The 23,629-nt window shown below is 31.1% G+C and overlaps 1 protein-coding gene across 1 annotated transcript in view; it reads right to left on the bottom strand.

Moving 5' to 3' along the window:
* LOC107451644 (potassium channel subfamily T member 2-like) overlaps positions 1–23,629 on the bottom strand; it is a 388,964-nt gene that overhangs the window by 168,272 nt on the left and 197,063 nt on the right. The window contains exons 7-9 of the mRNA XM_071181980.2: positions 22,369–22,428; positions 6,253–6,327; positions 4,743–4,826 (exon numbers count right to left, since the gene is read on the bottom strand). Of these exons, the coding sequence (XP_071038081.2) occupies positions 4,743–4,826; positions 6,253–6,327; positions 22,369–22,428 (219 nt within the window). The remainder of the gene's footprint in view (positions 1–4,742; positions 4,827–6,252; positions 6,328–22,368; positions 22,429–23,629) is intronic.

The following is a 23,629-nucleotide window of genomic DNA, read 5'->3' as shown; positions in this document are numbered from 1 at the left end:
CAAGACATTTTTTTTAATTAACATCATTCGAATAAACAGTTGTTGTATCACTTGATCTCTATGCGAAAATTCCGAAATTCTTTTCTATTTTTTTGTTTTAATAAAAAGAAAATGAAACAGAAACTGGGATTCCGTGTCAACACAAATATCGAATGTTGCTAATGGAATGTTTCAGGAAGACTCTAATTGACCATGAAGTGTAACATTCGTGACTTTAATGTTTTTCGCAGAAAGAAGGTCGATATATAAATGCCGGACTTGGGCAGATATTTTGACACCTTGCACAGGATAGAAAGAAAAAAAACTCTAAAAGCATCGCGAAGAAAAATTACTTGCAATTTAAAAGTGATTAACTCGAAGCACGGTTTTAATACCAGAAATTCGAATTCAAAGAATATCAACAACAAAAAATCGTTGATTCTAAGTCAGAACTGAAAAATTAGTTAATATATATGAACGGAAAATAGTAGAAACTGCAACGAAAATCATTTCATCTTCTCTTGCTTTGGGGTAAAAATTTAAAGTTTATAACTGCCTGAATAGAACTGATTTTTTTTTCGGAGAAGAAATAAATAGTGATGAATAGTTTTAATTTAGAATAATAAAAACTTATTTGATTCATTCCAAAAGCTAGCTATAAATGAAATAGCTTAACTATAAGTCTCTCCGTCTAATTGTAAGTCTAGTTTAAGTACATTATGTTTTGAAATTTATATTCAAAAGTAAAATAACTCTGGTATATCATTTATTCCTTTCTAGTAGTTGTTATTGGAAAGACAAATTTTTTTTTCACAGCACTAAATTAATAATATAATTAGAAAAGCTAATAATTAAACTCATAATTATTTTTCAACGGCAGATACTTAACTACCGTTCTTCACCTCGGAAGATGCCGGACGTGTTGCTCAATTAACGTTACCCAGTGGTCACCTGTGAGCCTAAGTCACGGAGACGAGCAACATTACCCTCGCCACGCTGCCACAGGTACCAGTTCGTAGGGTGGGTCACACATTCGCAGAACAACACACAGTGAGAAACATCTATGTTTTGAGTGAGATTCGAACCCGCAACCATTGGCTTCGCAGTCAGGCACGCTAACCGCTCGACTAGCTGGCCGGTTATTTCAAATTACTGAATTACAGTATTTTAAGCCATCACTATTCTACCATTTTTTAATAAAGGTAATTCTTGCATCACTACAAAATGTGGTGTTTTCGCAACAGAAGTGTGGAATGGAGTAATTACAATGGAATGCCAACTTTTAACGTTTTGTGGAACATTTCTTCCACTGATAGCAAAGCTTATATTTTAATGTATGATACTTTGTTTAGAAAACTTTATTTAAAGTTATTTTCCTCCATTCTACACGTAAATTATTCAAAATTTCAAAGAAAAAGTTTTATTTTAGCTTTTTTGAGACCAGGTTTTCAAAATGCTCACAAATTAATATTGTTTTTGATTGTCTACCACTCTGTAAATTATTTTTCAAAAAGCGTAATGTGGTGGATGTCTCGAATTTTGTCGCGAAGCACTACCAGGGCTGAAAGTCCATATATATTGAGACGGAAAAGAGTAAAAACTGGTGACAAATAAATTTCATTCTTTAATTTTTTTCCGGGAATGATAAAAATCCATAACTACCAATTGTTTTTAAGGGATGCAATTTTTATATTGAATTGTTTCTTCGCCGTGATAAATTTCCTCACAGTGAATTGTTTTTGTTGAGAATAGATTAACTCCTCCCGAATGTTATCTGATATTGAAATATGTCTTCTACCAGTATTTTCACTTTTCCATCCCGCTTTCAGACCTGAGCGCTACTAACTGATTCATCGATTCTAGGAAGCGATATAATTAGTAAGTCATGAAGTCAAAAGCTTATGTTTTTAAAAGCGTAAAAATTTTCAGCCCTGTATATATATATAGAGAGAGAGAGAGATTTTGGCAGTTTTTTAAATTTCTCTAAAAGTAATTAAAGGGTTATTTTACAACTTTAGAGATGTTAAGTTAATGCAGTGTTTCATACTTAGAAATAAGATTTATAGTTTTCAGAGGTTCGGGAAACCGACAATAAATTACGAAGTAAAACAAATAATGTTTTAACACCCTATGCCAGAAAATCAAGCAAGAAGCTTGTAACTTGCATCGATTACTTTAGTTGTTATTTTTAGTAATCGCATAAAATTTCGTAAACCTACAGTAAATATTTATCGAGCTTCGTACATTTTTATAAAAACACTAAGCTTTTTGCTATAACTTTATAAATATTCAATGGACTCAAACAAAATTTTTGGAGCAATTTAAAGATAATTACAATTTTTTTTTTTTAATTTTAAAACAACTTCGTTAAAATCATCACAAGATATAAGTTTTTAAGGTAGTTCTTTTATACGGCTCATGCGCCAAAAAAATTTAATATATTTCTTCATTTTGTAAGGTTTTGTATTTGGCAACTAGTAAAAAAAGTTTGATTTGAGTAACTTTAAAATTTAAAAAGTTTCAAGCAATTCTCTAAGTAGTTTTCGTACTTTTTAAAAGATTCAAGATGATCAGGGGTTTTCCACAAATTGTATTTTGTATCACAAGACAAGATTAATAGCAAATGATAATACCATGCCATAATCGTCCGAAAACGAAAATACGGTGGAATAAGGAAAGAAAACTTGCGTTTATGGGGGATGATCCTCCACAATACTAGTCACACTTTTTATAAATCTTGCATAATAGTACAAAATTAAATTTGTGGATAACCCCTAATCGCTTAGAGCGTTTTTAAAAATGAAACATTTTTAAAAACGCCCTTTAACAGTTTTACCCTGGTTAAGTAGCTCTATTGTGAGAAAAAAAATAATGTATCTGTTTCTTTAAAAGTAAGGAGGACTGTGGGAAAATTAATGTTTTCAATATTTGATAATTTTTTGAAAGAAATATATGAGTAAAAAAAGCCGAAGCGATAAGTGAATGAAGAATTAACTGGACAGAATTGTCATGTCCAAAACGTCCTGCTTTAGCACCAAACAGAGTAAACAAAAACCTAGAGAAAAATTTATTCCAACACATTTCAGACAAATCTCCGCGGAGTGTATCAACTAAAAAACGTATTAAACAAAAGAATAAAAAAAAGAAGCAAACCACGCTAAGTTAATATTAAGACTAACTGAATGGTCTTACGAAAGCTGTATGTTGTATAATGGAGTATACACGGCATTTCCTTCGATATATTGAATGGACGCTTCAAGGCATTTTGGCCGTATTCCAATCCCCTTCATTTATGATGGCTTCTGTATCGATCTGAACTGCTACAGATTGCAATTCCCGAAATGATTTCAACACCGGAGACTAAATCCTTTCCATTTGTCGTTCAATTTAATATCGTCGTGACATGATGTGCAATATGGAATAACATAAATACACGCCTAGCTTCTATATACATGCATTGAACTTAACTCTGAAGTCAACAATATACGATTAAGCAAATACTTTATCGATAGGCTCCACACTTCACATTTTTCAATTAGTTTTTCTAACATAAACATTACATGAAGATGCGTGTGGTACAATTATTAGTTCCAGGTCTATTATTAGTTCCAGTTAGCGGGTAATTCGAACTAACAACTATTCCCCGCGATGTTTTATTGAAAATACATGCAATGCAGTCTTATTAGTTCGAATATGGATATTCCAATTAGTTTGTAATTCGTACAAACGACAATACTCAATGATGAAACTTGGTGGTGTGATGTTGATTGAAATTTTTTTTTTTGTAGAAACTGAAAAAGTGGCAATGATAACGGTGAATGCAGAATCATAAACAACACAGAATGCGTCAAAACCTTTAAATCAATTAGAAACTTTCTATAATCACACTAATTTACAGATGAATTAGTGTGGAAGGCCTCAAAGTCTTTGAATCAACGAGGAACTATCTGCATTCACGCTAATTTACTGAAAAAATTAGTATCGAAAGCATTTGAATCTGTTTCAATAGTTATTGTTTGTTTGAAAAAAAGCATGCTCAGACTTAAATTTCTGAAACTATTTAAGAAATAATTGCGTTTTCTCATTTTTGCATCATATCGTAAATATTTTTGCCACAAATATATACTTTTTTCAATTAAATTTTTTTATACTTTATGTAAATTTATTACTTTATTATTCTGATGAGATTAATATTTTTCATACTTTTACGCACGTAAATTGATTACATTTCAAATATGTGATTATTTTATATTAATCCACATTCGTCGTTTTCCCATATCTAACGTTCGAATAGAATGTTCTTTTGAGAAACAATCTATCGAGGATCTATTGTAACATCCAACTATCATTAATACCAGCCATTTTGAAATAATTCTATAGGATTACATTATTTATATTAATATTCATTTTTAAATGTAATGATATTGAAAAAGAAAAGAAAGAAAGTCTTAACTTCCCATGTTCTTTGTTCGATGTGTTTTGTTTGCAAGACTAAAACGACTCGATTTTTTAAGGCTTCAAGCATGATGTTTAAAATTGTGCCAACAATTTTTCCGCGTAAAATCTTCCAAATCATTTACTGCCAAAAGGAAGCTAATTTACGTTTACGTAGAGTTAGTATAGAAGAGTTTCCGTAATTTTGTCTAACCACTAAACTTTTTCCAGCTTTATTAACATAAACTACGATTGTTGTCAGAAACAGCAAAAGTGTTAACTGTTTATTTAATTAAATTAGAATAATAAAAAAATAATGTGTTACTTACAAACATATGCTCTAAAGCAAATTTGGCGAGCCAACAATTGAGAAAACTCGGGATAAAAAGGTTTCGAAGAGGTGACCAGAAAATCTACAAAAAAAAAAAAAAAAAAAAAATAGTTAAAAATTAGATGTAATTAGATGTAATACACAAATAATATTAGAGTTCTATAAATACAACTACAATTAAATTTTAACATCCCTAAGCTTCACGCCACTATGGTGACAAAGCGACAATCGTTGCCAAATGTTCTGCAAATATCGCTGAATCATTCGCATGGACGATAAATTTGTCGTCGAAATATGTTTAGAATTTGCGAAATGGTAAAATGTCACGAAAAATATCACGCAAATTTAGCATATTAAAAAATATGACATAATTTTTACTATAAACACAGCAGATTAATATTAATGGCATAAAATATAATATAATTTTTGCATCATATTCCCTGCATTTAAAATAAATTGTTGGGTTATTTTTTGTGTTGTGTGAGTGGCATGGAATTCAAATGCTTTTTATTAAAATATAATAACTAAAAGTTTCAGGCACAAAAGTTTTTAATCTCAAATTTATATATTTATATTTTTTATTTCAAATTATACAAAAATTCCAAATTTATAAATTGTGTTCTGCATTAATTTTTTTTCTTCTCAAGTTTATATACCATAGTAAGTTTTGGACCACCAAAAGAATATCTAGGTGGTCATATTGGACCACTAAATTTTCGTTGCTTGTGTTAAACTCAGCCTATAATAAACCTGAAATTTCACTTGCTATTTCCTAACATTTGTTAATATAAACTCTGTTCTTCAATTTGTGTAAGGAAATACAAATAGACAATTAATAAACTGTGAGAGAAATTTTGGTAAATTTATAAGATATGCAATTAAATAGCAACGATATTAAAGTTCTTTATAAACCCAGCCTATTTTTTACATGTAAAGCAAAATTTTTCAATAAAATTTTGTGCCTATTACTTAAGCATTGTGTAAATAATCAACATGATAAAATATAGGAAACAAAACTTTTAGTTATTGCCATTAGCATTGAGTAAATAAAAAGTGTACGTTTACTAGAAGTTCTTAAATAAAAAACAATATATAATAGAAATATTATTTAAAAAACACAAAGAAAGAAACGTGGAAAATAGATTTTAAAAATAGTTTGAAATACCCAAAAAAATCTTTTTTTATTTTTGAGTTCTCACAACGTTCTAGTTAAACAAGTATAGTAAGGTCATTTAAAATCAAAAAATTACAATTTAATTCTTCATTTCGGTCAAGAATTTTAAAATAGATTAAGATCTTTAAGAAAATTTTTATTAATAAGTCAATTTATTGTAATTGAAGTAATTAAAAATAAGGAATCAATACAAGTAAAAACAACTAGTGATATTGCTTTTTTTTTCTCGTTTGAATAAAGAAGCAGATCTTTTGAACTGAGCTATCTACAAATGGATCACAAATTTCCAAAAAGCAAATTTACAAAGAAAAAATTGTAAAAAGTGTTGTCTTACCGTGGCTACAAAAGGTACATTGTTGACTATTTCTAAGATGAAATTGAATGATAGAAGTTGGTGCCATATATTGCCCTGTAAAAGAAAAGTCAGTGGAATTTAATAATCTGCTACTTCTTCTTAAACATTTACATTCCTGGAATTACTACGTGAGAGCAAGTAAATAAATAATAAGCATATAAATTAAGTGTAAATTTTCTTCAGTTATCCACTAGTTTTGCTCAAAAATGCAACCACTGGTAACAATGACAAAAATGTACTTTACTCGGAACTTTACTATGTACTTTACAGGAAGGAACGTTTACTAAGAGATTATATAACAAATGATATATAATATCATGTAATTAATAAATTTTGCTTGATTGGAATGCTCCGTTTTTCAATTGTAAGATTTTAGTTGCAAGCTGTTAATATTTTGAAAAAGAAGCATTTTCTAAAAACAGGTTTGTCAGAGGCGACTAAATGTGCAACATTTGATGATTACTGTAATTCAAAACTTTATTCATAGAGATTAATATTAACAGATTTTGCTAATGTTTACTATGGAACTAGTTTGCACCGCGATAGTTCAGGGGATAGAGCTTTCGCCATCCAATAAGGTGATCCTGGTTCGAATCCCGGATATGGCTGGTCGATATGAATCCGTAGCCGGCTTTCACCGACCACAGTGCTGACGTGAAATATCCTCAGCGGTAGACGGATCATGTGGTAGAGTCTCTTTGCTGTCAGGCTAGCCGTGTGTGGTTCCCGTGGTTTTCCCCTACATGTAACGCAAATCCGGGTTAGTGCCATCAAAAAGTCCACCAAGAAGACAAATTTCTCCAAGTACTTGATCCAAAAGTTCCCTTGTCTTCTGTATTGGATTCAAAATTTTAAGGCTACGGAACTTTAGAAGTCGTGGATCCGAAAACTGGGTGGGCTGTTAAACGACATTTATAAATTGTAAAATATTGAACTAGGTAAGCTTGCTTGCTTTATTTAAATAAACTGAGCACCTTATCCCATTCATCACTAAATTACATACAGTAAGGTAAAATACATTGGTTTGGCAAACATTGTGGTAGCAAAAAAAATCAAGCCGTTTGCTTGAGAAATGATAAAACAATGAAAAAATTCAATCTGACAAATTGACGTTTTTACATAACACTAGAAATATTGATTGTAGACTTAAATTAAAAATAAAGATAAAACATGATTTGATATGTACAATAATTGATTTTTGAAAAATAAAAGACATAATTGATGAATATAGATGAATCATACCTTGATACATGATAAAATAACATATTTGGAGAAAATGCAGTAAATATATTTTATCAGAGAAATACAATAGAATTTGCAAAAGAATTTAACGAGCGTAAGTTGATAAATATATATGCATAAATTGGCTATATTATCAGAAAATAACTTCTAATGTGATTTGATTTGACATAAGTGAAAAGTTCTGCTGTGAAAAGTTCAGTGAATTTAACTTGAGAGTCTTGAAAATAAAAATAGATCTCACTGGGATAAACTAGCTAAGAAAATGATTTTTTGAAAGTGAATAACTTGAAATGTTAGTAATAGTGGTAGTTACGATTGAAAAATTGAAGTTATGAATAATTAAGAAATAAATTCTACCACATTTTACACATTTAGTCTCCAGGGGCTTCCCTGCAAAAATGGAACATTAGTATTGAAACGGTGAAGCCTTTTGGTGAAGATTTTTTTACCAAAATCAATAAATTAAAGTTTTAAAATTTGACTCGATTACTACACTATTTGAAAGCTGAAGAGGTTTATGACAATAGGCATAAATTTCTCTCAGTACAGTATAAGCGGTACATTTTTCACTTAGATCTGTCAAAAATGGGGATGCAGAGAAATTTTTTTTTTAATTAAAAGAGAATTTTGCTATTCAGCACGACATATTCTTACATTTTAAGTAAAGAAAGAAATCGTTAATTAGCTTAAAGGTGCGTTTGAAAAATGCAAAACCAAATAAACTTTTTTGTGAATTTTGAATAACTGAGTAGTTATTTGTACTTATTGTTGCGTTAGTACTTAAAGGGGAAAGCGGGGTAAGACCGGATAGCTAAGATTCTTAAAAATGGGAGATCTAAACCGTTTGATCTAGAAGTTAGATTTAATCAAGAGGTATTCATTGTTTAGTTGCATACAATATAGCATTCCTGAGAAGTCATAGTTGCATTGCTTTTTTTTTGAAAGAAATTACTCGTTTTTTTTTAATAAATTACTTTTTTTTCCAGTAAAAGTTACTAAATCACTCAGTCTAATCTCACTAGTGGATTAACACCGGGCACAAATGTTATTCTAAAGGAAATTTCGAAATACTAGATTTTCAGTGAAAACTTAGCAGACTTATCCGTTTTTTTATAATTTAATAATAATTTAAGAAATTTATGCATGTACTTATTTACATGTGGTGTTGCGAAGTCCATAATAAAAGTAGAGGGAAAAGAACAATTACCCAGGGATCCGGGAGAGCTGAAAGTCCAACCAACATGTTCATAAAACCTATGTTCAACCTTGGATGTAGTTATTTACTTCTTCCACTGAACTACAACTTTCGAGGGCCAAGAATTGCGATTCTTAATTTAATAAATTCAATTTAGTAGATTTTTATCCACCACTATTTGTTAATAATTCGTAGGCTTATATAATTCACTACTTCATATTTCAAAATAACTTAGTTGTTATTTACCTATATTTTTAATAATTTTCGCGTGTCTGGAGCAGTTGGCTTGGCATCTCTTCACTTAGAAACCAATGTATATGTATACGATAAGAACAAAAATGAATATATGAGATATATATTTATGAAATATTCTAGTATTTTATGTTTCAATACTCGAACTAAGCAACTGAAACCTTCAAAATCTGACACTCTGCGTTTGTTCTTTCTATTATTGCTTATCGGCAACAGTTGTTTATCACTTGTTTTATTTGAGATAACGAATCGAAGTATTGTCGGTGCATTCCTATTTATTATTGATGTGATAATTGCTTGTTTACTTAAACTTTTGTCTAAATTATGATCGCGTCAAATGGATGCATATCCGTAGACATAGGTATACCACGTAGAGAATTTCAATATTTCAACGCTTTTGAGGTAAATAGCATTTAATATATATTTACTTCGATCAATGGTTAAAAGTCATTACAAGAGATAAAATAAAAATTCAAAAAGGTTTTATAATTTTCCTTACAAAAGTCGAAATCCGTCAAAATGACGCGTCCCGTCAACCTAGTGTTAAATAAAGTGGTTACTAGACATTAAAGTGTAAAAAATTTTAACATTCAGATTGGTAGATAATTTATTTGTAATTGCAAAGTGTTAAATATAAATAAAGTCCTAATAAAATGTTTAAAAGATATTAAGTGTTATATAATTAAATTACTTCCTGTTCCCAATTTTAAAAATAATTGTCATATCACTACCACTACAAATAATCTTAACCAAGAAGTGTGAAGAACTACAGCTATGCGTTTGTTTTAGTACAAAATTTTAACAAAATATAAAATTTTTATAAATCATAGATATTTTTATTTTCTAGAGAAAGTGAGAACACTCTAATGTAAATTAAAATTGTTTTAAGTATTTAATGAACACTGTAATGAAAAAATAACCAAGCAGCAATTTTTATTTCATCTGATTGTCGATTGTTTTTGGTATTCTCTTATAAGTGTTATTTTAAAGAGATAATTAATGACAATGAGTTTTCAAAACGTAGTTAATTAAGTTGATTACATTATTTAAAATTATTATTTTACCGATAAAACTCATTTAAAGACGCAGCCAATCCAAGTTGGAATGTAACATTTAAAAATAATATGCTGCAAAACTGGAAATAACAAAAAGGATGACAAATCAAAAGCGATAGTGACACATTCCTTCCGGCGTTAAATGTCACCGGAAAATTAAATCTGTCACGCACAGGCTACGATTCAACTCTCAGCGCCATTTCGTTGATTTATACTTTTTATTTGTATTTTATTATGCATTGAGTTTTCTGAACAGTTTGACTGCCAGAGAAATAAAAAGCAAAGTATAGACGAGATAGTGGTTTTTGAATCGTCCTTTATACTTGGAAATAAAACTGAATTTCTGTAAAAGTGGATTATATAGATCAGGGGTTCCTTTATCAGGTTCCACGACACCCTAGGGTTCCATGGAAGTGTTACACAGGGGTTCTGAGAGTTACGAGTTTTTTTAACCAATGATGATTTTTGAAAAATTTATATCCAATTAATAATCCATCATTTATTTAATATTTCCATTATTTTTATGAAATTATTTAATCAAAATGCTTGTAAAGAAGGAAATTTCAAAGCAATGTGTTATTAATAACAATATAGTAAATGAATTATAAAAAGGATATTCATATATGAAAAATTCCTTTAGTATTTTCGATTCGAATAAAAATGACCAAATTCAACAATGTGTTTCGCTAACAACCTTTCTCGACATTTATTTTCTTCCTTTTTCGTTTTTATTTTAATGCAATCTATATTTCATCTCATTCATTTTCTGTTTATTCCTACATTAAAATCCAATTAAAAACTCGATTAAATTGCACTCCAGACCTGAGAATTCGACGGTCTGAAATTAAAAACCGATTTTTAAGACTCATGTTGACAAAACGATATGATAAAAAAATTTTATTCTTCATTCATTCATCAAATATATTCAAAACAATTAGTACAAATAAGATTATTATACTTTATCAAAGTAATAAACAGTATTTCGTTAATTCGTGCATTAACAATTGCTGATGAAATTTATTCATTAAGTCTCGGGATTCCACGAAAAGAATCTCGATCACTTAGGGTTCCGCAACCGACAAAAAAATTGGGAACCGCTGATCTAGAGTATCATAGATCGTAGATATGTTAGATGTAGAGTAATATCTCAATGATATAGATAAATTTTCTGATTGCAACAATTCAAAATATTTTTTTTATAACTAATACTCCTGAAATTTTTTTGTAATTTTGCTAATATTTTAAAATTACACTATCTGAAGAATAATTCTTATTTATTTATTCTACAAATAGTATATTTAAGAAGAGGTAAGAGAAACGGAACAGCCTGATCAGTAGGGCATTTGGTCCCCCTCCCAGAGATCGTCACTTCGATGCCATCCGGTACAGTAAATGCTGACTGGTGCACGTTCAATCTGTCAGGTCACAAAGTCCTCCAAGCTCCCATAGCAAATCATACATCTGGGGGAACTAAATTGGAAATGGGTCGTTCTCTGATTCAGGTCAAAATTACGATCTATGGATGAATGTATGAATGGGTCCGCCCTGTAAACAGGCAGTGACGCGTGTGTGGCAGACGTCGTATTGACCATAGATGGTGCTACTGTAAAAAGAAGAAAAGCACCCCCTACCTAAAATTCGCTTGGTCTGACCAAGCAGGCTTGCTAGCATTGGCAAGTGGCATTAAAAACAATAACTGAGGAAAGAGATAAATTCAAGATTCTTTAAAATGATTTCTTTGTAAATCTGAGGAATAAATATTATTTTATTTGATGTAAGCTTTAAACATCCTATTAAATAGAAAAAAAATTATACCATTACTATTTTTTTTTAATTTATTTCATAGGCGAAAAAATTACATTAGTTTGATGATATAACGCAATTTTTTAATACTAGAACAAACAGTAAAATATTAATGATGGCAGAGTATGCATAAAGATGGTAACTCATAATTAAATATATTTAATTGCTGGAAGATAATTCTTGTTTTTATAAACTGTTTTCGTAATGTTTCTAAACTAAATATGTAATCATTTATTTTGCCGCAGAAAATAAAATATTCCATAAAAAAGAACACTTAAAGTAAAATTGATCTAAAAAATAATGTTTGCTTTATTCCTAATTGGAGATAAAATGAAATATAAAATAGATTAAAAATGATTCTTAGTTTTATTATTTACTTCAACGTCCAATTAAATAATCATAAATGTCTCTCAGGAGAAAATATCCGGTACATTTTCTCAGCGGATTATTCTCTGATACGTGTTTCTCGAAAACTGGGAGAAACTTATTAATGGTGCTTAAAATTTAATTATGGCGTGATTAATTAGTGCTTTTCAATTTATCACGTTTCAGATATTAGAGCATTTCCAATATTTTACTCACTAAAACTACCGTTTCTCCTCACTGTTTAGTATCTTCGTTACTTCAATAAATGAAGAACATAAAGAGAGATAGAAGGTGACGGAATTAGACGTTGCCAAATGAAAATGGTTGGAAAAATCATTTACACTTCAACTAATAAGTACTCAATTAAAAATCGCCTAATGAAGAGTTATAGTTTTCTAAATATTCCTAATGACAAGCAATCATATGAAGGAGACTTAAAATTAAATTATCAAAATTTTCAAATGAGGAGCCGTTGTAAGAGTAAGACCAGCGAGACAGTAGCCCAATAAGCCTCACTTTTCTAAAGCTCAATGGAGCATTACAATAAAAATATTTTTAAAATTATAATTCTTTAACACGTTGAGCGCCGCCTCAGCCATCGGTGGCTGACACTAGACTTTCCATTTAGGCTGCGTCAACCACCGGCGGCTGACACTGAAATTACATTTAGGCTGCGTTAACCACCGGTAGCTGACTCTGACCTTTCTCATAGGCAGCGAAAAACAGCTGGCTGACAGCGTATAACATGATATAGAACTGTAAAATTTGCATTCTTTTATGGAAATGCAGAAAATTTATTCAAAATTTACTTAATTATTGTGATTCATGGTTTAATAAATTCAATTTACTAGGTTTTTATCCATCACTATTTCTTTACAATTCGTAGGCTTATATAATTCCTCACTTTTATTATATTTTTCAAGCTAAACCTTTTAAGAACTAGCAAAATCTGTCTAATATTTGCAAATTTAGTTTGTAGTTATTTACCGTTGTGTCCTGACGGGCAAGACTTGTAAAATTAGCGTGGCGTTCAACGTGTAAGTGAATTTTAATACTGGCAATTCAAATGTTTGTTTTAATTATATCGATGATAATCTAGATATGCCAATGTACTGCCTAGTTTTAAAGGCAGTTCTTGAGAACTCACTAAAGAAAACTATTCATAGAAATCACAAACATACTAAATAGGATATATTTAACCCTTCGCGATCGGTTATTATTATAAAATTAGTCATAGTTTTAAAACAGAATTAATTTTTCATAGAAAAGCACGATCTTCCGAATAATGCAGAAAAAAATGACATCTACGAAAGACAGTCAATTTTCTTCCAAATGTGAGTAATGAAGAAGGAAAATAATTTTGGCTGAAATATATGCTACCGTGAATGACATTAATCAAGAAAATGTCGACTGTCACTGGTGAATGCCAACAATCTCATAGTCGCTTTGGTGAATTCGATTTACTCGACATTTTAATCTAGGATAGAACAAACATCGATGATCGGTTAAATGCATACAGGTCAGTGGCACTTGACATTTAAAAAACATTGATGTAGGGCATATCGGGCAAATGTATACCGAGCACTGGCACTATTATTACTATTATATATTTCCGACATTTACCAATGCGACTACGTGATTGTCAACATTCACCGGTGGAAGTCAACAATCACCAATTTCGGTCTTTCACAGTAACATATATATTGGCTGGAATTCAAGCGATTGGGAGCAAAAGAGGACAAATATGAGTTGATGCATTTTTTGCAACTTAAAATGTTGTGGCTATCCAACCGATATTCCAAAGCAGCGGGCATCAATCTTTTGATACACTTGAGCCATCCAGCAAGTATCGCTGACATTCCAACTATTATTGATGGCTGTGATGCTTACCAAAATAAAAAGTTCTGGACGAAATCTTAAAAAAATAACTCCGATGTTGATTACGAAAGCGGTGTTAGGCATCAATATATAGAAAAATTATAGCTTTGTGAAAAAGAAAAGCATTTTATGTATTTTTTTTTAAATATTTGGAAATTATATTCACCGCTGCGGCTTATAAAATAGAAAATTATGAGAACTATACATATATATTTATGTTTTTCATCTGGTTGAAACTATCTCATCACATAATCCAGCAATGATTCTTTTAAAGATTAATTATTTTTGTCACTTAAGCCGTTCGTCCGTTTAAACTTTAGTTAGATTTTTAGGCATAATAACGTATATAATTTAAAATTAACGCTTTGCTTCTCATCTAAGCTCTCAAACTGTGACTCTTTTCTTAGCTTGGTGTAAGGACTTTGAAGATCACCCGTAAAACAACGTCTGATGGGAAAGCATTTAATCATATATAGTGCAGGGCGCTTTTTGTAAAAAATTATTCTAGTCGCACCTTAGGTTATGTTGTTTTAATCTATTATTTTTTATTCATTTGAATTTATTTTCCGCACCACTATATATTAATGGTTTAAAAGCTCATAACCAACGCCACTTAAAATATTTTTCGCTGATAGTGAATGTTGTACTAGTAAAAGAAACAATATTTCTTGCCTCGTAAGGCGCTTGAAATGTTGGTAAAATCTGAAAGCCCCTGTGTTTTGAATGTCTACCCTCCATAATTTGTTTTGCTTAACTCTTTCGGGACGGGAGAGTCATAAATGCATTTGTAAGGAATCAGGATGGTTAAAAATAAAAAGCTGTAGCTTAATTTTTGCTTTTACTTTAAATCTAGCACATCCAATCCATGCCTGATAAAAGTGTAACTATAAAATTTTTAATTCGAACTAAATAGTGGTGAATTGAATGAAGCAAACTCTCATTACCCCGCCCTCAAATAAAGTGCTAAAGAACTACTTCGGTTACCAGTTTTATCTTTTTACCCTGATTGATACGGTTTCATGTTGGCACGTATTTGTGACAGTCGGCGCGAAAGGTTAATACGTAGTAGTTGGAAGTCCTGCATGGTGCAATACACACAAGATTGAACAAAATGATGAAAACACTTCTGTACTAATTCTGTCTAAACGATCTTTCTTTTAGAAATAAATCTTTCGGAAGATATTACATGGCAAGACTGTTAGCACAATTTAAAAGATCATGCTTTTCGAAATGTCATTTTCACGCATGAAATATTTGCGTCGATCAAAATGAGGAGAGGAAATTAATAGTTTCTTTTTAGCTTTAATACCAACAATTTTGAAATCATTCTATGATATAGCGGTATTTATATAAGAATGCATTTATAATTACAGTGGTGTTGGAAAAAATAAAGAGATTTTAGATTCCTACTCTTATTTTGGATGATGCAAATTTTGCATGATTAAAATGATGTCATTTTAAAAACCCACACGTATACACCAATACCTTACTCTGAAGATTTCTCCAGGACGACTTTCGATTTATCTTTTATCTCCAATTCTTTTCATTAATTGCAAGAAAATCAGACTCCACTGAGTCAGCCCTTCTCAAACGGGGCCTTCCCGCTTTCTTGTTCCAGTGGGTCTAAAAAGTAGTATATTTTTTATTGTATTGTCATCACTCATTCAAATCACGTGGGGCATCCAATTCATTCTATTTGTTTTTATGTATTTAATAATATCGGGTTGTTTATAAATCTTGAACAGTTCAAAGTCAAATCGCCTTCTCCAGTTATTGTTTTCACATTTGCACCACCAAGTATACTCCGCAAAATCTTTCTCTCAAATATTGCGATACAATTTTTCTCCAGTTTTGTCACTGTCCAAGCTTCAGAAGCGTTTACCAAGACAGGCCGGACAAGAGTTTTGTAGATTAACACTTTCGCTGCCGATCCCGCGCCAGGGCGAGACGAAATTCTTTCTAGTAGTTTGTGTCTGAAAAAACAGATCAAGTGGTAGCAAGGTGTATATTAACGTCCAACTATTTTTCAGAAAATACGATATTTTCCCACCAAAATAACACATTGTTTATTGAAATAATGTTATTGTGAATTTTGAAAACTAAAGTAGTTGTTTAAGAAATAAAAGTTAACTTTAATTTTATTTTTATCGATTACCACTTTTTAATGAAAGACACAGCATAATCACCTGTTCTCGTCTGGCAGTGAACGTATTAAGAACTTCGTTTTTCGAGAAAGAAACCTAGATTTAATTCTAGAAAGAAATCTTCTTAGCCCATCGATTGCCCTATTTGCCAGATAGAGTCGGTTTTTTTATATCAAAAGTCATTCTGTTTACCTGCCAACTTTTACGCATTTGGCGTAAAATTTTATTTTCATATTTAAAGTGGTAGTAAATATATACTATTATTTTCTTTTATAAAATTAATTTTTAAATGATTTTGATCACCACTATTTTAAAAAATTTAAGCATATAGATTAATATGTGTTACAATCACAATTAGCAGCATAAGCATTTTCAAATACAGCGTATTGTTTTGCTTAAAATTGAAATTTTAATTCCATAAAGGTAGGGATGCTGTTGTCAATGATAATAATTTGTCCTAAGTAAGTAAAACTCCCTACTGTTTCAAATATATAAGAATTTATTTCAAGATAGGGGTCTGGGACTCTGTTTCTTGAGAATAACATATATTTTCTTTTCTCTACATTAAAGTTAAAAGCCCATTTGCCTTGCAGCCACCTCAAGGCCAAGAAATGCCTCTTTCAGGGCAGGAAGGTAACGAACAATTCATCAGCAAATGCAAATAGTTGTACTGATCTAGCAAAAATGTGACCATTGGTATTGATGTTATGAGTCCAATATCTGTAGTGCACAGATAAAATTTTATATCGTTTCGCATACTACTCATTTGATTTATAGCTTTTTCGATAAAATAAAATTTGCAATTACCAAAGACATGCATCAATGAAAATGTTTGTTGTTGTCGTAGGCCATTAAGACTAGTGGTGCCATCTATGTTCAAGAGTTCAACTTCTGCCACACCCGTTTATAGGGTGGACACATTTATACATCTACAAATCGTAATTTTGACCTAAACCAAAGAAGAATCAATCTCCAATTCAGTACTCCCAGAAGTATAATTTCCTATGGGAACATGGATGATTTTATGACCTGACAGATTTAACGTGCACCAGTCACCATTTACTACAAGGGGAGTCTTCGGCCGGCAGGGTTCGAACTCTCATTCTCACGAACATGAGTTCAGCGACCTGCCAACCAGGCTACCCCAATGAAAATCATTTCTGCGACAATTAAATATTATCAACAACAGTTATTTTTAAAGGATTTATAATATTAAACAGTAATTGAAGTTTCCTATGAGAGATTATAAAATGCTGTCCAATTTGCTTTAAAACATCAAACAAAAATTCCAATTATTGATGCTTACGAAATACTCCCCCCCTCCCCCCCCAGCTTTAACTTTAATTTAAAAATAACCTCATTCTCATTTTTAGAAATAAATATTTTCACTTATAATGCAGACGTAAATCAAAATAAATCGTTTCATTCAAAATTAAATGAAAAATGCCATAACTCTCTAACTACTAGTTTAATTTTAATAGTTTCGACCAGCATAGAACTGCATGCTTGAAAAGATCATTGTAGATGATCTTTTCAAGCATGCAATACATGCACCTTATTAATAGATTGAGAATCATTAGTTTAAGCAACAAGTTTATATCATGTTAAATGCATTTTTGCACTACATAGTTTTTCAAATTAGTATATAACAGTTATTTTAATGATTATACTTAAAAAAAAACCACCTATAATTATATTCTAAAATAATTTGCTTTCTGTTTTCGGAAACAATCATTGAGTTTTCGGAAAGACTGTGATTTAACGAGCATTATGCGTGTCTTTAAAATAAAGCGTTCTTAAATAGGTTTGAAAATAAATATTTAAGCGTACATAAAGTTTGTCTGAAATAAACGAAATTAATGGAAAATATCAAGTAAGATAGCCTACGAGAAGAAAAAGATTTAAAAACGTATTGATTTTTTGTTGTCTGGTCGTTGTAACTTTCCGTGATGAATAATAACGAGACAGTTATTTGATTGTAAACATTTATTTGCGGAAAGACTTCCACAACTTTTGAATACTTAAGTAGTTAATTATTATTCAAATTGAGACAAAAAAACTATAATTCTATGTAGCACTCATTACTAAGCAACTCTTGCCTCTTCATCTAACTGAAATCACAAATTGGCGACGAATGATAAACGCATTGCAAACGGATCACCTAAACATACGTTTATGAAATGTCTGCAAACCATACGAAAGGTAAAAAATTGATGCCAAAACTTATTCGTTTCCGTTCTTTTTAAAAAATTATCCATTCGTGCTGACGCAACGCTTCCTATAACTGAAAGCCTCCGCACGGTTTTTTATAGGTAGTCCGGTCAGTCGAACCGAACGAGTCATTTAATATAGAATCTAATTCAAATAAGAAAGTGGTAGCAAATTTATGACTAAAAATTTATTTTATTTACGTATATTATTGGTTTGCCTTATTCACTTGTCAACCACTACAAATTCTATTCTCAAATATATAAGATAAATTTCTCTCAATTACTTTTATAAAATGTTTTGGGTTCATGCGCACAACTGGTTTACTTTTTAAACAGTCTGCGCGGACTACTTATAAAAGATCGTGTGGAGGCTTCTTGATGTAGGAGGTGATGCATATATACGTAATCCGTACTACAGTGAATCCCCGTATTTTTTTTAAAATTGAAGTTGTAGCTATAGAGGCAAATTTGCTCCAATTCTTATGAAATCTAGCCTACAACTTTTTTTTAAAATTTCAATCTATAACAGCTTTAACAAATATTTTTGAAAAAGTTGCTCGCATGTAATGTTAATATCGAATAGGTTAAGGGCAATTGAAATCTGGTAATATAATGACTATTACATACTTACCGAAATTTGTGTAGTTTTTTTAAAATTAATAAAGTAATTAAAAAATCTATGCAAAAAATTTTTATTTTGGTTCTAGCAAAACTGATTTGCAAAAATTTTGATTTTTCACTATATTGAAATAATTCAAATCAATATAATAAAGTTCCTAAATAGAATATACATTTTCATTCCTGATTGAGACGCAAACAGAGACAGACGTGCCTTGCTGGTTCGCCAAGCCGGATGATCAGGCAGTCATTCAACGGATGATGTATGAAGCGTTCCGGGTACCAGTCGCACGGCCACTCAGATGTCGTTCACGGATCAATGTTTTAATAACACAACATCGAGATGTTGTAGTTTCCAGATTCAGTCAACGTGAAAACACCGTGCAAGCTGGCAGTAGTAAATTGTTGCAGCATTGACCACAGAATGTGATTTTTGCATCAACCTCTCGGTAGTAGCATTTAGGACAGTTAACTCATGTTAATGGCGGTCATTTGTGTTTGAACCCGTTTGGTTGAAGCATTTTATTTTATTTTATTTTATAACCGTCGTAGAACAGCCGAACCAATTTTTTATGAGTTCACCACTACTAATGTTCAACTCCGTAGCCATGTAATTTTGAACCCAATCCAGAAGACAAAGGAACTCCTGTATCGAGTATTGGGAGAAATTTGCTTTCGTTGAGGACTTTTTGATGGAGCTAATCCGCCTTTGCGTTACATGGAGAGGAAGACCACGAGAACCTCCCTCGGTTAGCCTGACGGCTAGGGGACTCTAACCCATGATCCGTCTACCACTGAGGATATTTCACGTCAGCACTGTGGTCGATGCAAGCCAGATGCGGATTTCGTTTCAATCGGCCATCGCCGGGATCGAAACCCAGTTCACCTCATTGGAAGGCGAACGCTCTATCCCCTGAGCCACCGTTGCTCTGGTTGAAGCATTATATTTTATTTTATAACCGTCGTTGAACAGCCGACCCAATTTCATGGGTTTACGACTACTTACGTTCAACTCCGTAGCCTTGTAATTTTGAACCAATCCAGAAGACAAGGAAACTCCTGGATCAGTACCCCCAGAGGTATTGATTTGTTGTGAGAACATGGAGGACTTTGAGACTCGACAGACTTAACGTGCATCAGTCACCATTTACTACACGGGAAGTCTTCGGCCGGCGAGGATCGAACCCACGACCTCTTGGATATGGGCCAGCAACCCTTCGGTTGAAGCATTTATCGCAAGTAGGGGTCTCGCGAAGCTAAACTCTAGAGTCGGCTGATAGGTTCCGTGGGGTTAAATTAGCAGCGGAGTCTGGTGACGCCAATTGCTTCATTGAAATAAGTAATCATACCAACAGCAAGATATCTACTTCAAGCAAAAGTACAGCCGACTACTTCATTGTTGACCATTCTCAACTCCTTTTCCTGTCACATTCACACGTTTTTCCACACCATGGCAAAGTGCCATTTTTCTCTCAACTCCAATTTGAACTTCGCCCCTTAATGTAACCAGTTTTCTACGTATGCATTTTCTACTTCATGCTAAATGGGAAATGAGCCAATTTTGGTCTCAGGTGCCCGGCTGGATCAAGCAGAACAGAATTTAGATTATACTTACTGTAGTAAAATCTATTAATGTATGGTTTTCAATTTCTAAAACTTCCTGCCAAAATGTGTAAAATAGACTATCTAGGGTTTAACTTCCAATTTGAATTCAAACGCTTGAAGCGAGATGAAAAAGAGGAAATGCCGATAGTGAAATAGTTTCAAAAATATCTACTTTTTGGGAGGAGTTAAACAAGCTTTTATTATTCATAATCTGCTCATCGCCATTTACTTTTTTCCAGTAAAGCACAATTTTATATTCATGCTATACCTGCTAAACAAAACTTAGTAGTTATGGATATTTCAATATTGCCGAAAACATGATGGAATTAAAATATCTTTCTTAGCAGTTTTTGCTCTTTTCCATCTTGATACATATAAAATTTCAACCCTATTTGAATTTCAAGTCAGTTAGTACAACGGAGATAATTTAATAAAGAGTCTATTTTATATTTCGAGTTACTTTAACCTATTATTCGACAGGCTCAAAATGTGGTCAATAAATAAAAAATATACCTATATGAAAAAGATTGTATTGCCTAGTTGTTCATACGACCCAGAAATTATTTCCACGTGTATTGTATGGTCACAGTCTTGAAAAATTAAAAACTGCTAGAAAAATATTAAAGAAATAAAATATTCCTGTTTACTAAAAGTATTTGCAACTTACTTATTTTTGTTTAAGCTGACCAACAGAATTCTTAAAATTGAAGAAAAACTAACACATAAAATTTCCAACGATCTTGTGAAATATTAGACACCATATATTAAAAAATTTTCCAGACTGTTACTATCTAGTATTCCTTTTTCTTACTACCACTAAAGGTTTTAAAATACATCGCTTATTAACTTCCAATCCAAAAATATAAATAATTATATTATTAATACAATACCTTTTATTTTAGTTTTAGACAAAAATGAAAGTCATTTTTTTTCAAAGGTTCAAATTAGTTAGCTAAAAAAATTTATATCATCTATTAAGGTTATCTTTAAATTTTTTATTAAAAAGAATGCCTAATCTAATTTAAATAATGAAAAAATAGACTTTCAAAACTTGGTTTTAATTGGACTGAGGAACAAAATGTTATTATATTTTTCTAACAACAAAAAGGACAATTTTAAGATACGTAGGATGGAACTGTCGCTGCTGAAGGATATTTCATAGGTAAGATAGATGTAGAATTATTTTTCCTGTTTAACTTAAATGGTGCTATTTTTAAGGAAAAATTTATATTTTCTATATAATATAATATGCGTAGATATATTAGTTTTATTATTAAGAAAATGGTAGCTACTTTTATGAGCTGTTAAACAATAACATTTCTAATTTAAATGAAGCTTTTATTATCAAAAACAAACGATGTGATATTAGGTTGCTATGGCGATACGAGGGAACAATTTGTCTAAATAAAAGTGTTATGTACTCGTTTTTGTTTTAAGTTTAATTATTTACTTGCGATTAAGCCTTTAATTTTTTTAAGAAGAACTAAATGATTAATTAGTAGTGATATTTTGGATAGAATAGTTATACCTTTTTTATCCACTAATCTCTTCAATTAATTAATTAATATGTTCAAAAAATTTAAAAAAAAAACACTATAAAACATAACAAAATTAAACAGCTTTGTTTAAATCTGAATTGTTTATTTTACAATGAAATCAGTGCAAAATAATAAAATCGTGAAAATAAAAGATATGTCTATTAAATAGATAACAAAAGAAATATTTACCTTATAACCTAAGTAAACTAGAAGTAAGGCTTCTGTAAGACATACGATCGATAGCACCATCTGGAATATAAAATACTCTTCGCATTAACAAGAAATTGTATGATTAATATGAAAGGCATTAAGTAAAAAAATAGATTATTTATCTTTTTAAAAGTGAAAATTTGTGTCCCTGTTGCCTTCAATTTGTTAACCCCTTGGGAACGGGTGATTCAGAAAAGCATTCGTACAAAATCAGAATCAGATGTAAATAAATAAAAAACGGTAACTTAAATGTAGTCGTTGCTAATTTGACAGACTTACCTTGCTTTTACTTTAATTATTGTTAGTTAAACCATATATATAATCAAAGTTAGTTTAAAGAATATCTAAATAATTTTATTTTGAACTAAAGTAATGGTGAATAAAATAAATCAAACAATTGTAACCCCTCCCACAAATACACTGCTAAAGAACTACTTTGGCTACCAGTTTTATTTTTTTACCCTTATTGATACAAAACCCTATCAATCATGATAAAAAGATATGCTGGCACGTATTTGAGAGAGTCGGCGCAAAAAAGTTAAACCTAAAAACCATTCATTCAATTGTTATGAAATTTGACACACTGATAGTAAGATGTATGAGACCTTTATTGTAACAATTAAAATATTCTAATCGTTGAAGCCCGTAGAACGGGATACATAAAAAATGAATTCTCCAAACTAAATGACCCATTACAAGTTAATATCTGATAACTTACAGCTCTATTACATTAAAAATGAGTTTCACTGACAGTTAATTGCATGTTTTTAGTAATTATTCCCATTTCGTGCTCAATATTAAATGAACGAGAATAATTCTCGTGGAATGTGGGGCACTTTTGAAACATGTTTTTGCAAATTTAAGTGCACTATTCTGTCGACTTTAAATATCTGCCACCAGGAAGCAAAGCAAATAATAAAAAAGGACAATTCTAGCTGCTAATTTTGATGATATTTCTTAAAATATATCTGTTAGTACCGTAACGTTAAGAATATTAAAATTAAAGGTAATCACTAGCCCGTTAATGTCAAACTAATTCCAAATAGGAGTGAATTGTTTTATTCCTTTTGCAGGTAAGGAAAGGTTAAAATGCATATTACTTACGCTGTTTTTTTTCTTCTTGCCAGTTTACTCTTGCCTGGTATTCTCTGAACTGAGCTAACGCCCCACACACGGTATTTTGTTGGTAGTCTGATCAGACCATTATGAAGGTAAACCAATTCGTGAAAAAACCATTTAA

Source organism: Parasteatoda tepidariorum, chromosome 4 (genome assembly GCF_982258835.1).
Source record: "Parasteatoda tepidariorum strain Cologne lab strain chromosome 4, Ptep-v5.0, whole genome shotgun sequence".
Lineage (NCBI taxonomy): Eukaryota > Metazoa > Arthropoda > Arachnida > Araneae > Theridiidae > Parasteatoda > Parasteatoda tepidariorum.
This window is presented reverse-complemented; position numbering and strand designations above follow the sequence as displayed.